The 16,712-nt window shown below is 49.7% G+C and overlaps 1 protein-coding gene across 2 annotated transcripts; it reads left to right on the top strand.

Annotated features, from left to right (window-relative positions):
* Positions 1–7,046: 7,046 nt before the first annotated feature.
* On the top strand, positions 7,047–16,567 carry LOC121451097 (annexin A9). Of its 2 annotated transcripts, XM_041656601.1 has the most exons (12): positions 7,047–7,121; positions 7,658–7,754; positions 10,028–10,122; positions 10,322–10,435; positions 10,663–10,753; positions 12,088–12,167; positions 12,285–12,344; positions 12,989–13,073; positions 13,208–13,303; positions 13,398–13,456; positions 16,002–16,124; positions 16,431–16,567. In XM_041656601.1, the coding sequence occupies exons 1-12, from the start codon at positions 7,047–7,049 to the stop codon at positions 16,491–16,493; spliced, it is 1,038 nt and encodes a 345-aa protein (XP_041512535.1). In that variant the 3' UTR covers positions 16,494–16,567. The 2 variants fall into 2 exon arrangements, with proteins under 2 accessions (XP_041512535.1, XP_041512536.1); XM_041656602.1 differs by lacking the exon at positions 10,322–10,435.
* The last annotated feature ends 145 nt before the right edge of the window (positions 16,568–16,712 follow it).

The raw sequence follows: 16,712 nt of genomic DNA, 5'->3' as shown, positions 1-16,712 counted from the left end.
TATCTGGCCACACCAGGCAGAGGCAGGTAGATAGATCTCCACGAGTTCGAGGCCAGCCTGGTACACAGAGAAACCCTGTCCTGAAAACCCAAAACAAACAAACAAACCTACCTAGCCAGGTTTGGTGGCTCATCCCCAAGCAAGGTCCCAGCTTTTGGGAAACTGAAGCAGAAGTATCATTTTTCACCTTAACGAAACGGTATATTTTAAAAATATGTATTTATTTTATTGTTTGAATGTTTTGCATGTATGTACATGCACACCCCGTGCCGACGGAGTTCAGCAGAGGGCATCAGATTCCCTGGCACTGGAATTAGATACAGTGTGAGCAGCCATGTGAGTGCTGGGACCAAACCTGCTTCTCTACAAGAACAAGTGCTCTTTACTGCTGAGCCTTCCCTCCGGCCCACGAAAGAGCATTTTTATGTCATCACCAAGCCTGTGGCAGCGGCTTGCTTCACAGTGTATACAGCCAAGCACCAGTACTTTCCAGTTGCCATAGACAGAGGTGTGGCCGCACGACTCTCCCTTGGGAGTCGGCTTCTGGATCTTGGGGTGGGTGTAAAGAGGCCTTAGATGACATCCAATCGTCCACTTGCTTGCTGCGGGGGAACCCCAGCACGGATTAGACACCCCAAGAGTGTGACTGTCCTCTGCGCTCTGCGGGGTCCCCACGCTCTGCCCTCCCTTCAGTGCTCTTGCCAGAATCTTCTGCCACACAGCCTCACCGTTTTCCAAGAGAGTTCTTGTGACTGCTATCTGGGCCTCAGCTAGCTCTCTTCAGCCCAGCCACACTGATGGAGGGACTGTCCCTCTTCTTTCAGTTTATGACTTCTTTTCTTGGGGTTTTGTTTGTTTGGTTTTTGTTTTTGTTCTTTAATACCTTGCTTTCCTCTGGTCCCCACCCGATTATTTTTTTATTCTATGCGTAATGTTGTTTTGCCTGCATGCATGTCTGTGTACCATGTGCATACAGTGCCCTTGAAGGTTAGAAAAGTGTGTTTTATATTTTATTGTGTGTGTAAATTGGTGTTGTGAGCCATCATGTGGGTACTGGGAACTGAACTCAGGCCCTCTGCAAAAGCAACAAGTCCTCTTAATCCCTGAGCCAACTCTCCAGTCCCCCAGATATTTTTTTTTGAGATAGTAAGTAGCTCACTATGTAGCCACACCTGGTTTCAAACTCAAAGCCAGTTCTCCTGAGTTCTAGATTTGCAGGTGTGAACTATCACGCTCAGCTCCCCCAGACTTTCCAAATGGTTCCTCTGCATAAGTGAAGTGGAGTTTAAAGGAAAGAAAGAGAGAAGGAAAGAAGGGAAAACAGTGGGGAGCTTTGTGGGCAAAAGCCGGATAATGAGAGCCTGAGAAATGGAGATAAGAAGGCAGACAAAGAGAAGGGGAAAGAAGAGAAACTTGGCCTCGGCCAGCGGCACCAGGATGATGTCCCCACACCCCTCCCCTGGGTGGACCAGGAGATTAGAATCACCACGCCTTTCCAGCATGTCCCCCGCCCTCAGATGGCATTGCCATGCCCACAATGCCCCAAGTGTGCTCTGCTTGCGGTGACTCACTTCCTCTGAATAGGCTGCTGAGGTGTCCCAAGGCAGTCAAAAGGCCATGGGCCAGAGTTTAGGTATCTGACAGGCTTCTGGGAAGACAGATGACATGGACCCTAACTGCAGCTGGCCTATAGAACACAGAATCCTGCCCATAATAGTGACACACTGTCAATCCCAGCAGCGGTATAACATAGAAAGTTCTGAAACAGCCAGAGCTAAAACCCTGTTGTGTGTGTGTGTGTATGTGTTATATGTATTTTTGTATTTTTATACATTGCATATATATATAACATATAACACTAAAACCCTATTTTGTGTGTGTTATATGTATTTTTATACATTGCATATATATATATATATATCATATAACACACACACACAAGCTCACGGAAGCCCACCTGAGTTGAGTATGGAGTCAAACAGGGCTGGTACATGGGGACTGGTGTGAGGGCCTCGTGGTTAAAGGCAAGAGCTGCCAAGCCTCGTAACCTGAGTGGAAGTCCGAAGAGCCACATGGTAGGATGGAATAACTCCTACAGTTGTCATCTAACTTCTACAGGCATGCTGTGGTGCTCACAGGCCACACGTGCACACAAGACAGACAGACAGACAGACAATAAATATGGGGGGTCCTAAAAGAGAAGAAGAAAGAAAGAAAAGCAAAGTGGGGGCAGGGAGTGTGAAGAAAAGCTCACGAGTCGGAAGCTGAGGCACTGGGCAGCAGCACTGCTGTGCCCTAGTGTTCCACAAGGGACACCCAAGTCACCTGTTCCTCATCAATAGTCGAAAAAGCAGAGGCAATGAGATACCTGGACTCTGGTTGGAAGTCCCTGGGTGTGGGAAGTCCCTGCCCTCCTCAAGTCTGTAATGAAGGTGCAGAGTGAATCCTCACTGAGCGGTCCTCCAAGTGTGCACTCCTAAATTTAGAGCATGGGCGTTGAAGGCAGTCAGTCTGTCCCAGGCCAGACTGAGAGCGGCGAAATCCCCCCAAGTTTCAGCAGAACCGCTGTGGATGCAGCACACACAGTCTGCACACTCGCAGGAAGGCCGTGCTTCGGCCATGTGTGACTGGGTTTCTGTGTGACATCTACGAATTTAGAGTTCACCTCGCAGGTTCTGGCCGGGAGTCCCTTGGGAAACGTTGGCCAGGGCAAACAGGCGCCCTCACCCTCCCTCCCTTTCACCATGACTTGTAGCCAGAATCAATTCTGAAGAGTCAGAAGGCTGGCCGTGTGGTCACCCCATCTGCCTGTCGTGAGTAGTTATCTCGCTGGGGCTCCTTACCTTAGCTGCCACCAAGTCCGCCCAGATCCCTGTGTTCTCAAGAAGCGGTTCTTCTGACAAGTGGATTATAAGAGCCCATTGATAGGCTCAAGTGGAGCAAGGGGCAGCAAGTAACCCCAGGTGATTAAGAATACTCTCAGTGGTTGCTGGTGCCCTCTTGTGGCACTCCTGGGGAATGGCAGGAAAGAACCTAAGCCTACCAGGATTGGATTTTACAGAAAGAAGCAACTGTTACTAGTATAAATAAGATTGTAACACTTCTTGTTGCCATATGTTAGCATTTGACATGCATACTTAGTGCTCCGTGACCAGCACTTTTCTCAGGATTTTATATGTATTTGCTAGGATCGAACCTGGGCCTCATCCTTGAGAGGCAATGGCTCTGCCGCTGACCTGCACCTCCATCTCCATATATCTTATCTAATTCTCCCAGCAATCTATAACATAAAAACTCTTTTTAAAGATTTATTTTTGTGTATGAGTGTTCCACCTGCATGTCTGTGAGCACACCAAGCGTGCTTGGTGCCTGGAGAGGCCAGAAGAAGGCATCGAATCTCCTGGCGCTGGGTGCTAGGGACCGAACCCAGGTCCTCTGCAAGAGAAGCAAGTCTTCTTAACTGCTAAGCCGGCTCTCTCCAGTCTCTTGTTTCTCCTTCTGTGTATATGAGAGAGGTTTTGTGTTTTTCAGTGCTGGGGTTGGAACCAGGGACTCGGCTTCTTATTCAGCCTGGTTTTGTTTTTAAAGAGTTATTTTAGTCAAGTGGCGGTGGCGCACACCTTTAATCTCAGCACGTGGGAGGCAGAGACAGGAGGATCTCTGTGAGTTTGAGGCCAGCCTGGTCTACATAGCAAGTTCCAGGAAAGCCAGGACTACATAGAAAGACCCTGTCTTTAAAAAAACAAAAACACTTTTTTTAATTTTATATGTGTGAGTGTTTCAACTACGTATATAGCTGTGCACCATGTACTCGCAAAGCCCAAAGAGGCAAGAAGGGGGCATGGGGTCCCCCAGAACTGGGGTAACAGACAATCCTAAACTGCCCTGTGGGTGCTGGGTATTGAACCCTAATCCTCTTCAAGAGCAGCCAGTGCTCTTATCTGCTGAGCCAGCTCTACAGCCTGCCCCCAGGCTTCGTTCCAAGAATAAGGAAACAGCCGGGACTGTCAGGCACCTGTCCAGCATCATCACCATCGTCCGCGAAGTCAGAATTCTGTCTCTGGGGGGTCTAGACCTGCAGCTTTCAACTTAGCCACAGTGTAAGGATTAAGCCCTATGGGGGGGGGTGTTAGGCAGAGCACAGGCTACCCCATTAGAATTAGTAGAATTTCAGATAAACAATAAATAACTTGTCAGTAGAAATAATCACATTAAATATTTGGGTCATACTTTTACCAGCAAATCATTCATTGTTTATCTGAACTAACTTATGTGGAAGTGGTGTATTTTTATTTATTTAATCTAACACCCCTAATTTGCAAGGTGATTTTTTTTTTTTTTATTTTCGAGACAGGGTTTCTCCGTAGCTTTTTGGTTCCTGTCCTGGAACTAGCTCTTCTAGACCAGGCTGGCCTCGAACTCACAGAGATCCGCCTGCCTCTGCCTCCCGAGTGCAGGGATTAAAGGTGTGCGCCACCACCGCCAGGCTGCAAGGCGATTTTATGCTTACACAGATTGCCTCATTTATTCCTCCCAAAGGAACCTATTCTCAGACACAACAACTTCTCCTCTGCCCTACAGTTTCTCCCGTCCTTCCCATTTAAAGATGATGACGTGTCTAGCGCAGATTATAAAAAGTGGCAGACTGGGGGTGATGGCTCACACCTGGAAATCTCAGCACTTGAAGCTGAGGCAGGAGAATTGTGAGCTCAAGGCCAGCCTGGGCTATACACCCCCCCCCCCATGCTTTTAATCCCAGCACTCAGGAAGCAGAGGCAGGTGGAGCTCTGTGAATTTAAGACCAGCTTAGTCTACAAGTTGAGTTCCAGGACAACCAGGGCTACACAGAGAAACCCTGTCTCAAAAAAAAAAAAAAAAAACCAATTACTTAATTAATTAATTAAAAATTGGAGATTGCTGGGCTGCTGGGCTGGTGACACACGTTCCAGGACAGCCCAGACTATGTAGAGAGACCCTCTCTCAAAAAACAAAATAAATAATAAGCAAATAAAATAAAGCTTAAAGATTGACTGTGCCGGCTGGAGAGATGGCTCAGAGGTTAAGAGGTCCTGTGTTCAACTCCCAGTAACCACACAGTGGCTCACAACCATCTATAACGAATGAGATCTGGCGCCCTCTTCTGGTGTGCAGTCATACACGCAGGCAGACCACTATACATAATAAATAAATAAATCTTTAAAAAAAGCAAACAAACGAAAAAGAGATTGACTCTGATTCTAAAATTGGAGTATGTTCTCCTCTTGAGTGAGGACCAAAGCCAGCATATGACCGCCATAATGGAACTTCGTTACCGGAGTCCCCAAGTTTGTTCTCTGTGTGGAATAGCAGAGACTATGTTGTGGCCCTCTCTTTCCGGGGTTCTGGGAGATCAAGGAAGACCATTCCTGCCCCAGGACTGAAGGCAAGAAAAAGACGGCTCCCCAAGCCTTAAGGGGTCAGCCCCGAGGTTTAACCGCTTAGGGTCCCCGAGGCTCCGAGGGACTGAGCGCCTGCCGCTGTGTGCTACCTCAGGTAGCACCTTGGGATTGCATCACCCTGAAGCCTAAACAGCCAGGGAACACTGGCAGCTAAAAGGCAACAGGAGGAAACTGAAATCCGGGCCCTGGGATCCTCCTCCATCTGCTGGCTGCCTTTGGGAGCGCGGTTCTCCCACGGTGCCGGTCTGCAGGGAACAAACACCCTCTGCGTTTTTCTCTCTTGACTCTGCATCTGCCTTCATCTGATTACCTGTGCGCCCTTCCTTACTCACAGATATAAACAATTCCCTTGCCTCCCCACCCGTGCTGGCTGGCTTTCCGAAGGCATAATCACAGGAAATTCTGGGCTGGGACCCCCTGTGGGGTGCAGGCTGGGGTGCCCTGATGGTATGTGTCCCAACAGGTTTTTCTCTATCAACCTTGAAATCAGCCTGGAGCCTGCCTGACCTACATTCCCCTTAACCTCCCCTCCCTTTACCCCCAGGGAGCTGGAGCCAGGGGTAGAGCCAGGTTAGAAGCAAGACTCAAGAGGCTAGGTTTCTGTGGTCCCAACCTGGCCCCGTAGGGAAAGCAAGGCACAAAGCCTCTTGTGTCCTCCGCTGAGCCTGAGAGGCTGAGTGGAGTTCACTTGCGTGGGTTAAGGGCCAGTTCCTGGGAGGAGAGATGCTAGGCAGGGAGGTGTTTGCTGGTAGACCCTGTACAGCCTGGTCCTCTCCCACGTCTGGGAGGGGCCGAGTCAGAGACAACAGCTGGGCTGGTCTGCAAGAGAGGTCATCTGACTGGCTGCTCGGTCTGGGCTCCTCACTCCTCCTCTTCACCAGCAGGCTACCCGGGAGCTTGTGCCCACACAGGCAAGCCACCAGGCCACAACACCTACCTCACTTCCAGCTCCTTCTGGGTAAGTCCTGGAACTGAGCCCTTATCTGGGGGAGGGAGAACTTACTGGTTGAGGGAGGAGTGGTGTGCTCCTAGAGTGTCTAGTCTATGCCCGGGTACCCATGTTCCTACACGGACAGAGACAACAGCCCAGATTCCACCTGCTGACCTAAAGACCCCACCTGGGGAGAAGGGCAGCAGGCAGGAAGCAGCTCTACAGGTAGGGGTTGGAGCTAACCTGTGGAGAACTGACCAGGAGCTGTCTCCCCCTCTCCCCTGTGCCCATCATTATTGCCACCTCACCTCAGCAGTCAGAGGATCCAGGCCAGGGAAGGGAGGGACCTGACCTTCAGAAGGGGGCACCATCTCAGACTGAGGGTTCAGGGGCTTTGGGGGTGGGAAACCATTGGTAAGCGCTGGTTCCAGCAGCCTCCCCAGCCAGTACTGGCTTCAGAAAGGAAGGGGAAAGGTAGGCACTTCCTGTTGCCCTGATCTTCCATCCTTACACCTGCTCACAAAGAAGTTCGATATTCTGATATTCATTCATTTATTTCTGCAACAAAGGAAAGGCATGGAGAGTCCCGGCCCCAGATGGGAGGCTATCCACAGGCCCAAGTGGGACGATCCCCTCAGCTAACTCCCATTTCCTTCCACAGGGAAGCCAGCTGAACCATGTCTGTGAGCAGTGGACCAATCGGAGCATCCCTGACCCAGGAGATCCTCAGCTCGCTGGGCCTTGCCAACAAGGTACGGGCTGTTGGGACTTCAGAAATGCATGTGTGTATTCCGCAGTGCTGTGATTGCTCTTGCCTTACACTTGACCAATCAGTGCTCTACCACTGAGCCACAAAATCCAGCCCCAACAATCAGTTTAACGTGTCCTCTCAGTGCCGGGCGATGGTGGCGCACGCCTTTAATCCCAGCACTCGGGAGGCAGAGGCAGGCGGATCTCTGTGAGTTCAAGACCAGCCTGGTCTACAGAGCTAGTTCCAGGACAGGCTCCAAAACCACAGAGAAACCCTGTCTCGAAAAACAAAACAAAACAAAAATAACGTGTCCTCTCAGGGGCCAGGAGATGTTGGGGAAGAGGAAAGTAGAGATAGCTCAGTGGGGTGAACGCCTTGATGACCTGAGTTTGGTCCCCAGGACCCCATGGAAGCAGATAACATCCTTAGGAGGCCTCAGATTGTCCTCTGCATGCACCCACAATAAATGAAGAAGATGAAGGAGGAGGGCAGGCTTCCCCCCCCCCCTCATGATGCTACCTTCTCATGCTCTTGCAGACAGCAGCTTGGGGGACTTTGGGCACCCTCAGGACTTTCTTGAGCTTCAGTGTGGACAAGGATGTTCAGAAGCTGCTGAAGGCCATTACAGGCCAAGGTAAGCTCCTGCCCTTGGTGTTTAAGGGCTGCCTTTCACTGTTGATCTGATTTTTTTTATTTTATTTTGAGACAGGGTCTCATTTGTAACACCAGCTAGCTATGGAGACTAGGCTGGCCTCCAAATCCTATCCATCTGCTTCTGCTTCCCAAGTGTTGGGATTGAGGGTGTGCATACCACACATAACAGGGTCTCGCCCCTATCTCAGGATGACTTCAAACTTGCGGTCATCCTCCTGTAGCAGTTTCCTAGGTGCTGGGATTACAGGCAAGAGCCCCACTGCAGGTCTGCATTTCTCTCTCTCTTTTACAAATTTATTATTTATTATTTTATTTTTATATGTATATATATATATGTTTAGCCTGTATGTAGGTCTCTGCACAAGCAAGCCTGGTGCCCACAGAGGCCAGAGGAGGGGTTCAGAGCCCCTGGAACTAGAGTTTCAGATGTCTGGGAGTCACTATGAGGGAACTGTGCTTGGGAATTGAACTAGGGTCTCCTGGAAGAACAGTTGGTGTTCTGTGCCGCCACCACACACTTATTAAATAATAAACGTTTTAAAAAAATCTTTTTTGTTTTGTTTTGTTTTTGATACAAGTTTTTCTGTGTAACCCTGGCTGTCCCAGAACTTTCCCTGTAGACCAGGCTGGCTTCAAACTCACAGTACTACCTTCCTCTGCAGTCCCAAGTGCTGGGATTAAAAGGCATATGCCACCACCACCTGGCCTTTTAAAAAACTATTTTTAAGAAGCCAGGAAAGCGGAGTTAGTGATGTTCTGGGGTTACTGGCGATAAGATATCGATTCTAGCGTGTCCAGTTCTGTGGCAGTGTGTCAGACCCCACTGCCACCTCCCCCGTGTGAGGTCAGGTTCATTCTTTCCATTCTCACACACACGAGAAAACTGGACTCAGAGAGAGACTGAAAAGCTTGCCCAAGATCACGTAGTTTATAACAGGAGATCCGGGATTTTAAGTCAAAATAATGGGCCTCACCCCAGAAACCCTTTTAAAAATTTTTATTTCATTTATGGTTTTATTTTCTTCCCTTCCTTTTTTAAACCACCATACTAGGCCACTTTTGCCTGAATTAGGATTTGAGTCAGAAGCCAGATGGTAGCGCACACCTTTAATCCCAGCACTCGAGAGGCAGAGGCAGGCAGATCTCTGTGAGTTCGAGACCAGCCTGGTCTACAGAGTGAGTTCCAGGACAGGCTCCAAAGCTACAGAGAAACTCTGTCTCGAAAAAACAAACAAACCAAAAAAGGGTGTTCGTGTGTGTCTGTACGCATGTTTTTAATCCTGGCACAGTGGCTGCACTTAACCTCCTGCTGTTTCAGCCAACAGTTCCCACGCCACAGTTACCAGCCTGCTTCAGTGGCAGTGGCTTGGCCACTCGGACCAAAGCCTGGCAGGCTTCTGTTGTCATTGCCTCTAAAGGCAGCTTTAACTAAATCACTATTATTTTATTTATAAATAAAACTCGAGATTCAAAGTCTGGGGTGGAAACCAACTAGCTCAGAGAGGCTGAGCTCACCTTCTCTCTTTGTTGGTGCATCCCCAAAAGCATGTTCTTTCTCTCTACCCTCCCCCCAAAAGAAGCCTTACCACTCAAACCCTGCCCTACTACTTCCTGTGTCTCTCTATCCCCTGATGCCCTCTGATGCTCTATGATTACTTTCTGTCAACTAGTTGCTAACTCAGCCCCCTGACCCAAGGTTAATTTTATTTAATTAATGAGAATGTTAACTCAGGGTTCGCAATGTGATGAAATATCCCCCAACATACTCATGTGAATGCTGTGTCATGGAGGCCAGAAGATCCTGGATTCCCTGTAGCTGGAGTTACAAGTGATTAGGAGCCACCTGATCTGCTGAGCCCTGAACTCAGGCCCTCTGAAAAAAATAGTACATGCTCTTTTTTTTAATTTAATTTAATTTTTTTTTTTGAGACAGGACTTCTCTATGTAAAAGCCCTAGCTCCCTGGAACTAGCTCTGTAGACCAGGCTGGCCTCAAACTCAGAGAGATCCGCCTGCCTCTGCCTCCCGAGTGTGGGATTAAAGGTGTGCGCCACCATCTACCAGCAACAGTCCATGTTCATAACCTCTGGGCCATCTCTCCAGCCCCTCTGAATGTTTTTGGCATTTTCTTTGCATCTTCTCTGAGAACAAATGGAAGCAGGGACGACATAGGCCTGGTCTTCCCTTCCCTGCTCTTAATTCTCTCACAACTGTGAACTCCCTGGCTGCAGCCTGGTTTTGTCTCTTGGTTCAGGTGTGGACCACAGCACCATTGTGGATGTCCTGACCAATCGGAGCAGAGAGCAAAGACAGCTCATTTCTCGAGCCTTCCAAGAGCGTACCAAACAGGTGGGACCACTGCCTTTCCAGGAGCTATGGGCAGGGTGGAGACCCCTGGAGGATGTGGGATCAGATCCAGCCGTAGCCAGCCCCGTCCTCGGGGCTAATCAGGGACTTGGTGGCCAGGCCTCTGATAAAAATCAGATTGCCATGATTCTGGGGCCTTCCTGGACCCATGCCTCTGTCTGTCTGGGGCCCATTTATGCAGGACCTCCTGAAGTCCTTGCAGGCAGCACTGTCTGGCGACCTGGAGAAAATTGTGGTGGCTCTCCTACGGCCTGCAGCCCAGTCTGATGCCCAGGAATTGAGGACAGCCTTGAAGGTACGGGGGGCGGGGGGACAGTTGCTGGGTTGTCTGGGGAACAAGTACACCAACTGAGAAAGGAAGGACAGCTGACTAACACTGACCTCTCCAGAGAGTGGGCCTAGCACTCAACCCTCTTGTGACCCAGATGGAGAAGGGGATGGCACATGCTCTCCAACCCTGTCTGCCATCTCGCTGGGCTAATGATATGTCCCAGGGTCAAGTGGTCTCACAATCTCTTGTAGGCCTCAGGTTCTGCTGGAGATGTAGCCTTGGAAATTCTGGCCACCAGAGCAGCACCCCGACTGCAGGAGTGCCTGGCAGTATATAAACATGGTAAGAATGTGTGCAGGGTCCCCAAGAGCTGAAGAGGGGTCCCCAAGAGCTGAAGGTATTGCGACAGTCACTCCACCCCTACAGTGCTTACAGATCTGGGACCCTGGCTGATCAAATTCTATTCCCTTAAGGTCTCTGCTCCTGGCACCCCACACTACTCCAGTGCCTCAGTCTCCCCAGGGGAAAGAGCCCTATGTGGTCATTAAAGAAAGAAAAACAATGATTAACTTAGTCTGGAGCCCTAGGGCCAGTTTCCCAGTGGTGACATTAGGCGCCCACAGTCCCAGAGGCCCCTTGTTACCTTCCCAGCCCCTTGCTGCAGCCTGGGGGACAGGTGGTGACCCGAAGTCCTGCCGTACCCATCAGACCCTGCCTCACCTACTAATTTGCGGGCTTTCCCCACCCTCATCTCGCCCCATCGTGCTCACAGTCCCTCTTTCTCCTCGGTTCTCAGTCAGTGCTGGTCTGTGTCCTTAACCCTCTCCGGCCTCCAGCATCCCCTCTTGGTTCTGTTTGCATCTTTCTTTTCCACCCTTTCTTTCCATTTTTCCCCTGTTCTGGGACATCATAGTTTCCTGTGGATGAAATATTTTGAATTCATGATCATGCCTCAGCCCCAAGTGCTGGGCCTGCAGGCTTGGGCCTCCATGGCTGACACTTTTTGTTTTCTCTTCCTTCCTCCCTTCCTTCCATCCTTCTTGTACTAGAGATTGAGCCCAGGTTTTCTGCACTTGCTAGTCACACTCTTCCACAGTCTTCACTGTTGGTCTTCCCGCTCACTCTCTGCCGCATACTCTACCTACACATCACTTCCTAAACACCGGTGAGGGCTAGGCCCTAACCAGCTTCATAATCTGGGCTTCCCTGTCTCTAGTGACTTCTGGTTGCCTAGTGATCGGTGGGATTCCCAGTGGGAGGGTTTGGAGATGAAGCCACTTCCAGTACTCACAGCCTATGAACGTTTTCAGAGTGGCTGCGATGGCGCCCATGGCTTCCATCCTGGGCACTATCAGTCAGCAAGGCCCTCTGCAGAGGAGATGGATGGGTGGCTAGGGGGCTGGAGTTGACAGTTCAGCAGCCGGGAGCATAAGGAGACCTGAGCTCAGTTCCCAGCACCCGCATGGACGGCTCGCAGCCCTCTGCAGCTCTGGCTCCTCCTGGGCAGCCCCCCACCCCACCCCCCACCGTCCCCTTACACACAAATAAAAACATGAAATCTTTGGGGAAAAAAAAGAGGAGAACTGTTAGGGCCCAGTTGGCCAGGCACCTGACAAGTCCTAAAGCTACCTGCCCTGGGAAAATTCAGGAGTCAAAGCCTCCTGCCTCTGCCCCAGATTTCCAGGTGGAGGCTGAGGAAGATATCAGAACTGAGACCAATGGCATCTTGCAGGACCTGCTTCTGGCCCTAAGCAAGGTAAGGCTTGGCCTGCGAGGGAAGGGACTGGGCAGGGAGCTCTGCTGTCCTGTGAGCAGGATGTCTGGACAAAACTGCCCTTCCATGAAACCTCCTGAGAACAGTGTCTCCACTTAGGGGGGCCGCGAGAGCTACTCTGGGGTCATTGACTACAACTTGGAAGAACAAGATGTCCAGGTGAGCAAAAGGACTTGTGTTTGTACAGACTCCTCCTGGGCCCCGTCCCTGGGCCCAGATCCTGTGTACCCATCTGTGCTCCAAGCCTGTTGCTGTCTTCTTTGCCTCTGCCTCCCGAGTTCACAGAATCCAATCTCATCTGCTGGCGATTCTCCTCCTGTGGGCACTGGATCAAGCAAGCCTTAGCCCTCATCGTGGGGATCAGATTCTTGTGAGAGCAGCTGAGCTGAGCCCCTTTTTTAATCTTCTGTTTTGTTTGTTTTGTTTTTTGAGACAGGGTTTCTCTGTAGCTTTGGAGCCTGTCCTGGAACTTGCTCTGTAGACCACGCTGGCCTCCACAACTCAGAGAGGATTAAGTTCCAGCCTCCCAAGTGCATACGCCGCCGCCACCACCCAGCAATCCTGCCTCTTTTTATTATTGTTTATTTTTCTTTGAGTCAGGGTCTCTCCTAGAACGCCTAATGTAGACCAGGCTGACCTCCAATGCAGAGATCCTCCTGCCTCTGCACTATCCTTTTTCCTTTTTCACCCTCTGTCCCATTTTCTTCACCACAGTAGATTCTTTGGGTACATCAAAACCATGGCTTTCCAGGCTCCAAACTGTGATCCTGCCCCACTCTTCACTGGTTCCTTCTCTTCCCTAGGCACTCCAGCAGACCGGAGGATCCAGTACAGCAAGTCAATGGGTCCTGATCTTTACACAACGGAGCCCTGAACACCTCATCCGAGGTACCCAAGCTTCCTTATCCCCACCTAGCTTGCTCTACTGATGAGTGTGACAGCCAGTGGTGGGGTCACCCTTCCTGTGGTAACAGCGCCACACACCAACTTACCTTTCTAACCACTCCCTACACATACCAAAGTGTTTGATCAGTACCGGAGATGCACTGGGCAAGAATTGGAGGATGCTGTCCGCAGCTGTTTCCACGGAGATGCTCAGCGGGCTCTGCTCAGCCTGGGTAAGCATCTACTCAGGATGTATGAGGGATTTTTACTGGGATGGGAAGCTGCGGCCCTAGACGTGGCTCTCCACCCTTTCACCTTTGCTCCTAGCTTCCATAATGAGAAACACAGCGCTGTACTTCGCTGACAAACTTCACCAAGCCCTTCAGGTAAGAGGCACACTGCTTCCTGTCCTGCCCTTCAGACCCGAGCCCGGTGGAACCTCTGTGGAACCCCCTAGCTACTGTGTTCCCTGAGTTTACAGACTGCCTTGTCGCGGGCAGGGGAGTGAGTTCTGGTTAGCACTACATGAGTTACCCACAAGGCACTAAAGTTTAAGTCTATCTTAATGTCTATGTACCAAAACCAGATGAGCCTGTTTTGTTGTCAGAGGGGAAGGTGTTAACTGTCCCAGTGGTTCTCACCTTCCCTAATGTTGCAACCCTCATGCTGTGCTGACCCCAACCATAAAATTATTTCATTGTTACTTCACAAGTGTAATTTTGCTACTTTTATGAATCATAATGTAAATATCTGATATGCAGGATATCTGATAATCGACACCCTGTGAAAGGGTCCTCAGACCTCCACAGGGGTCACAACCCACAGGTTGAGAACCATTGCTCTCTATAAAGAATAACTGCCGGGCATGGTGGTGAAAACCCTAAATCTCAGGGCTCAGGAGGCAGAAGCAGGAGCACTGTAAATCCCAGGTCAGCCAGGGCATCCGGGACTTTGGAGCTGTCTCTGACGCTTTACTCATGTTTCAATTCACAACTACTCATTGTCCTTGTTCAAGTAGATGAAGATTATGAAGAACAAAGAGCAAATGTCCCGAGCACTCCGGGCCTCCTTTCTCTCCAGTTGGCTAGATTCATTTATTTGGTTTTTCCGGACAAGGTTTCTCTGTGTAGCCCTGGCTGTCCTGAAATTATGTAGACCAGGCTGGCTCCTAACTGAGAGATCCGCCTGCCTCTGCCTCCCCCATGGTGGCTGGGATTGCCCCACCATGCCCAACCACCTTGTCTGGATTTTATTCCTATTTATCCTCAAGTTTGAGGGAAAGCTTGGTGGTAGAATGCGTGCTGAATTTGCTCTAGTGGACGCTGGTGAGCAGGCATGGTGGTGACGCCTTTAATCCCAGCACAGAGGAGGCAACTGCATCTATATAGAGAGTTCCAGAACAGCCTGGGCTACATTGCGTCTGCTGTATTATTTATCTAAGAAGTGGTCACTTTGACTTGAATTTGACAGAATCTAATAATTTTGCTAGATGAACTAGGTCTCTGAGAATATATACAAAAATATCTGGGCAGTGGTGGCACATGCCTTTAATCCACTGGGGAGGCAGAGGCTGGCAGATCTCTGAGTTTGAGGCCAGCCTGGCCTGTAGATCAAGTGCCAGAATGGCCAGTACGACACAAAGAAACCCTGTCTTGAAAAACAATAAAAATAAAAAAGGAAGTATAATATATGAAAGGTTGGAGTTACCACATTTCGGCGGACAGAGAAGCCTCAGCATCATGCTGCACTGATGACTGTTCATATGACAGTCTATATACGCCCTTGCTCAGTCATTCAGAGATTTCCATCTTGACAACAGATCATTATATACCTAACTGAGAAGGCCGGCTCATTATAATGAGTCAACACCAGGATCCCTTTGAAGACCTGTGGTTATCTGTCTCAGTTCCTGATATGAAAACAACAAATCTGTGGGCTACAAGTGGCTCATGGTGGAGCACTGACTTGCTGAGCCCATGAGGAACACACATAAAAGGAAACACACATCTTAGTGTATTGAGATTCGGAAACCAGAATTCTTGGATATAAAAAGGTATTATTTTAGGAATCAGACTAGCCAAAAGGGCATACACTTGTAATCCCAGAACCTGAAAAGAAAAAACAAGAGGATCACGAGTTCAAGGCTTGTCAGGCGTGGTGGCCCACACCTTAAATCCAAACAGTGTAGAGGCAGAGGTAAGCGGATGGATCTCCGTGAGTCCATGGTCAGTCTAAGGTACACAAGACACTGTCTCAAAAACATGGATCTGGAGAGATGGCTCAGTGGTTAAGAGTTTCTTGCTCTTCCGGAGGACCCAAACTTGATTCCTGGCACCCACATCCAGCAGTTCCCATCAGCTCCAGGGGATATAAGACCCTCTTCTACCTCCGCAGGCATCTGCACACATGTCTCATACACTCACACAGACACACATACAAAAACATAGAAATAGGGGGCTGGAGATATGGCTCAGTGGTTACGAGCACTGACTGCTCTTCCAGAGGACCCGGGTTCAATTCCCAGCACCCACATGGCAGCTCACAACTGTCTGAAGATCCCGTTGCAGGGGATCTGACACCTTCACACCAATGCACATAAAATAAAGTTAAATAAAAAAAAAAAAAAAACATAGAAATATATCTTGGCTGAGCAGGGCGGCTAATACCTAAGTCCCAGCACTCTGTGTGAATTTGAGGCCAGTCCAAGACACACACTGAATTCCTATCTCAAAAAAAAAAAAAAAAAAAAAAAAAAGCCGGAGAAGCCTGAGGATGTAGCTTAGTGGTAAGTAGCATGTTCAAGGCCCTGGATCTGATCCCCCAGTACTACCTTGCCTCCACTCCCTCCCCACCCAGGCCATTCACCCCCTGCCCTTAATGAGAGCACCCATAATCGCCTGCCGCAGGCTCCCCTATCTGTCTCTTTTCCAGGAAACTGAGCCTGATTTCCAGGTGCTGACCCGAGTCCTTGTCTCCCGGAGCGAGATCGATCTTCTGAGCATTCGGGCTGAGTTCAAGAAGAAATTTGGGAAGTCTCTATATTCTTCTCTCCAGGTGAAAACTTAGCTCTCTCCTCTTCAAGACATGGTTTCTCTGTGTAGCCCTGGCTGTCCTAGAACTCATCCTATAGACCAGGCTGGCCTCGAACTCAGAGAGCCACCTCCCTCTGCCTCCTCAACTGAAGTTGGCTATTTCTTAACCTGGAGCCCTAGTGTCCCAGCTCCCTTCCCCCCACCTTTCCTTTTGTTGAGTCCTGTCTAGACAATGAGCTATTTTTTTGGCACAAGGTAGGGAGGGTTACAATGCTTAGAGAATGATGGTGGTAATGAGTTTGTCTGACCCTGAGTCCCTCACCTGCAGGGTACAGTGAGAGGGGATTGTCACTCGGCCCTCCTGGCCCTGTGCAGAGCCGAAGACATCTGAGACCTTGTGGACCCACCCTGACCCAGCATTCAAGAATCTGGGGATTCCCATGTTTGGTTGAACACATGGGAGACCCCCAACGAACACCATATACCCTAACTTCCTCTTGAGGCTGGTCCTCTAAATTTCTTTGATATCCTTGGATTTCCCTCATCTCTAGCCACATTTTGGGGAGGAGGAATAGGATGTCTTTGATAGTGTCTGCCCTAGGCATCAATC

This window comes from Microtus oregoni, unplaced genomic scaffold (assembly GCF_018167655.1).
Source record: "Microtus oregoni isolate MIOR12 unplaced genomic scaffold, Mior012 000007F_ref0000211, whole genome shotgun sequence".
NCBI lineage: Eukaryota > Metazoa > Chordata > Mammalia > Rodentia > Cricetidae > Microtus > Microtus oregoni.
Note: the sequence above shows the minus strand (reverse complement) of the source record. Positions and strands in the feature narration are given on the sequence as shown.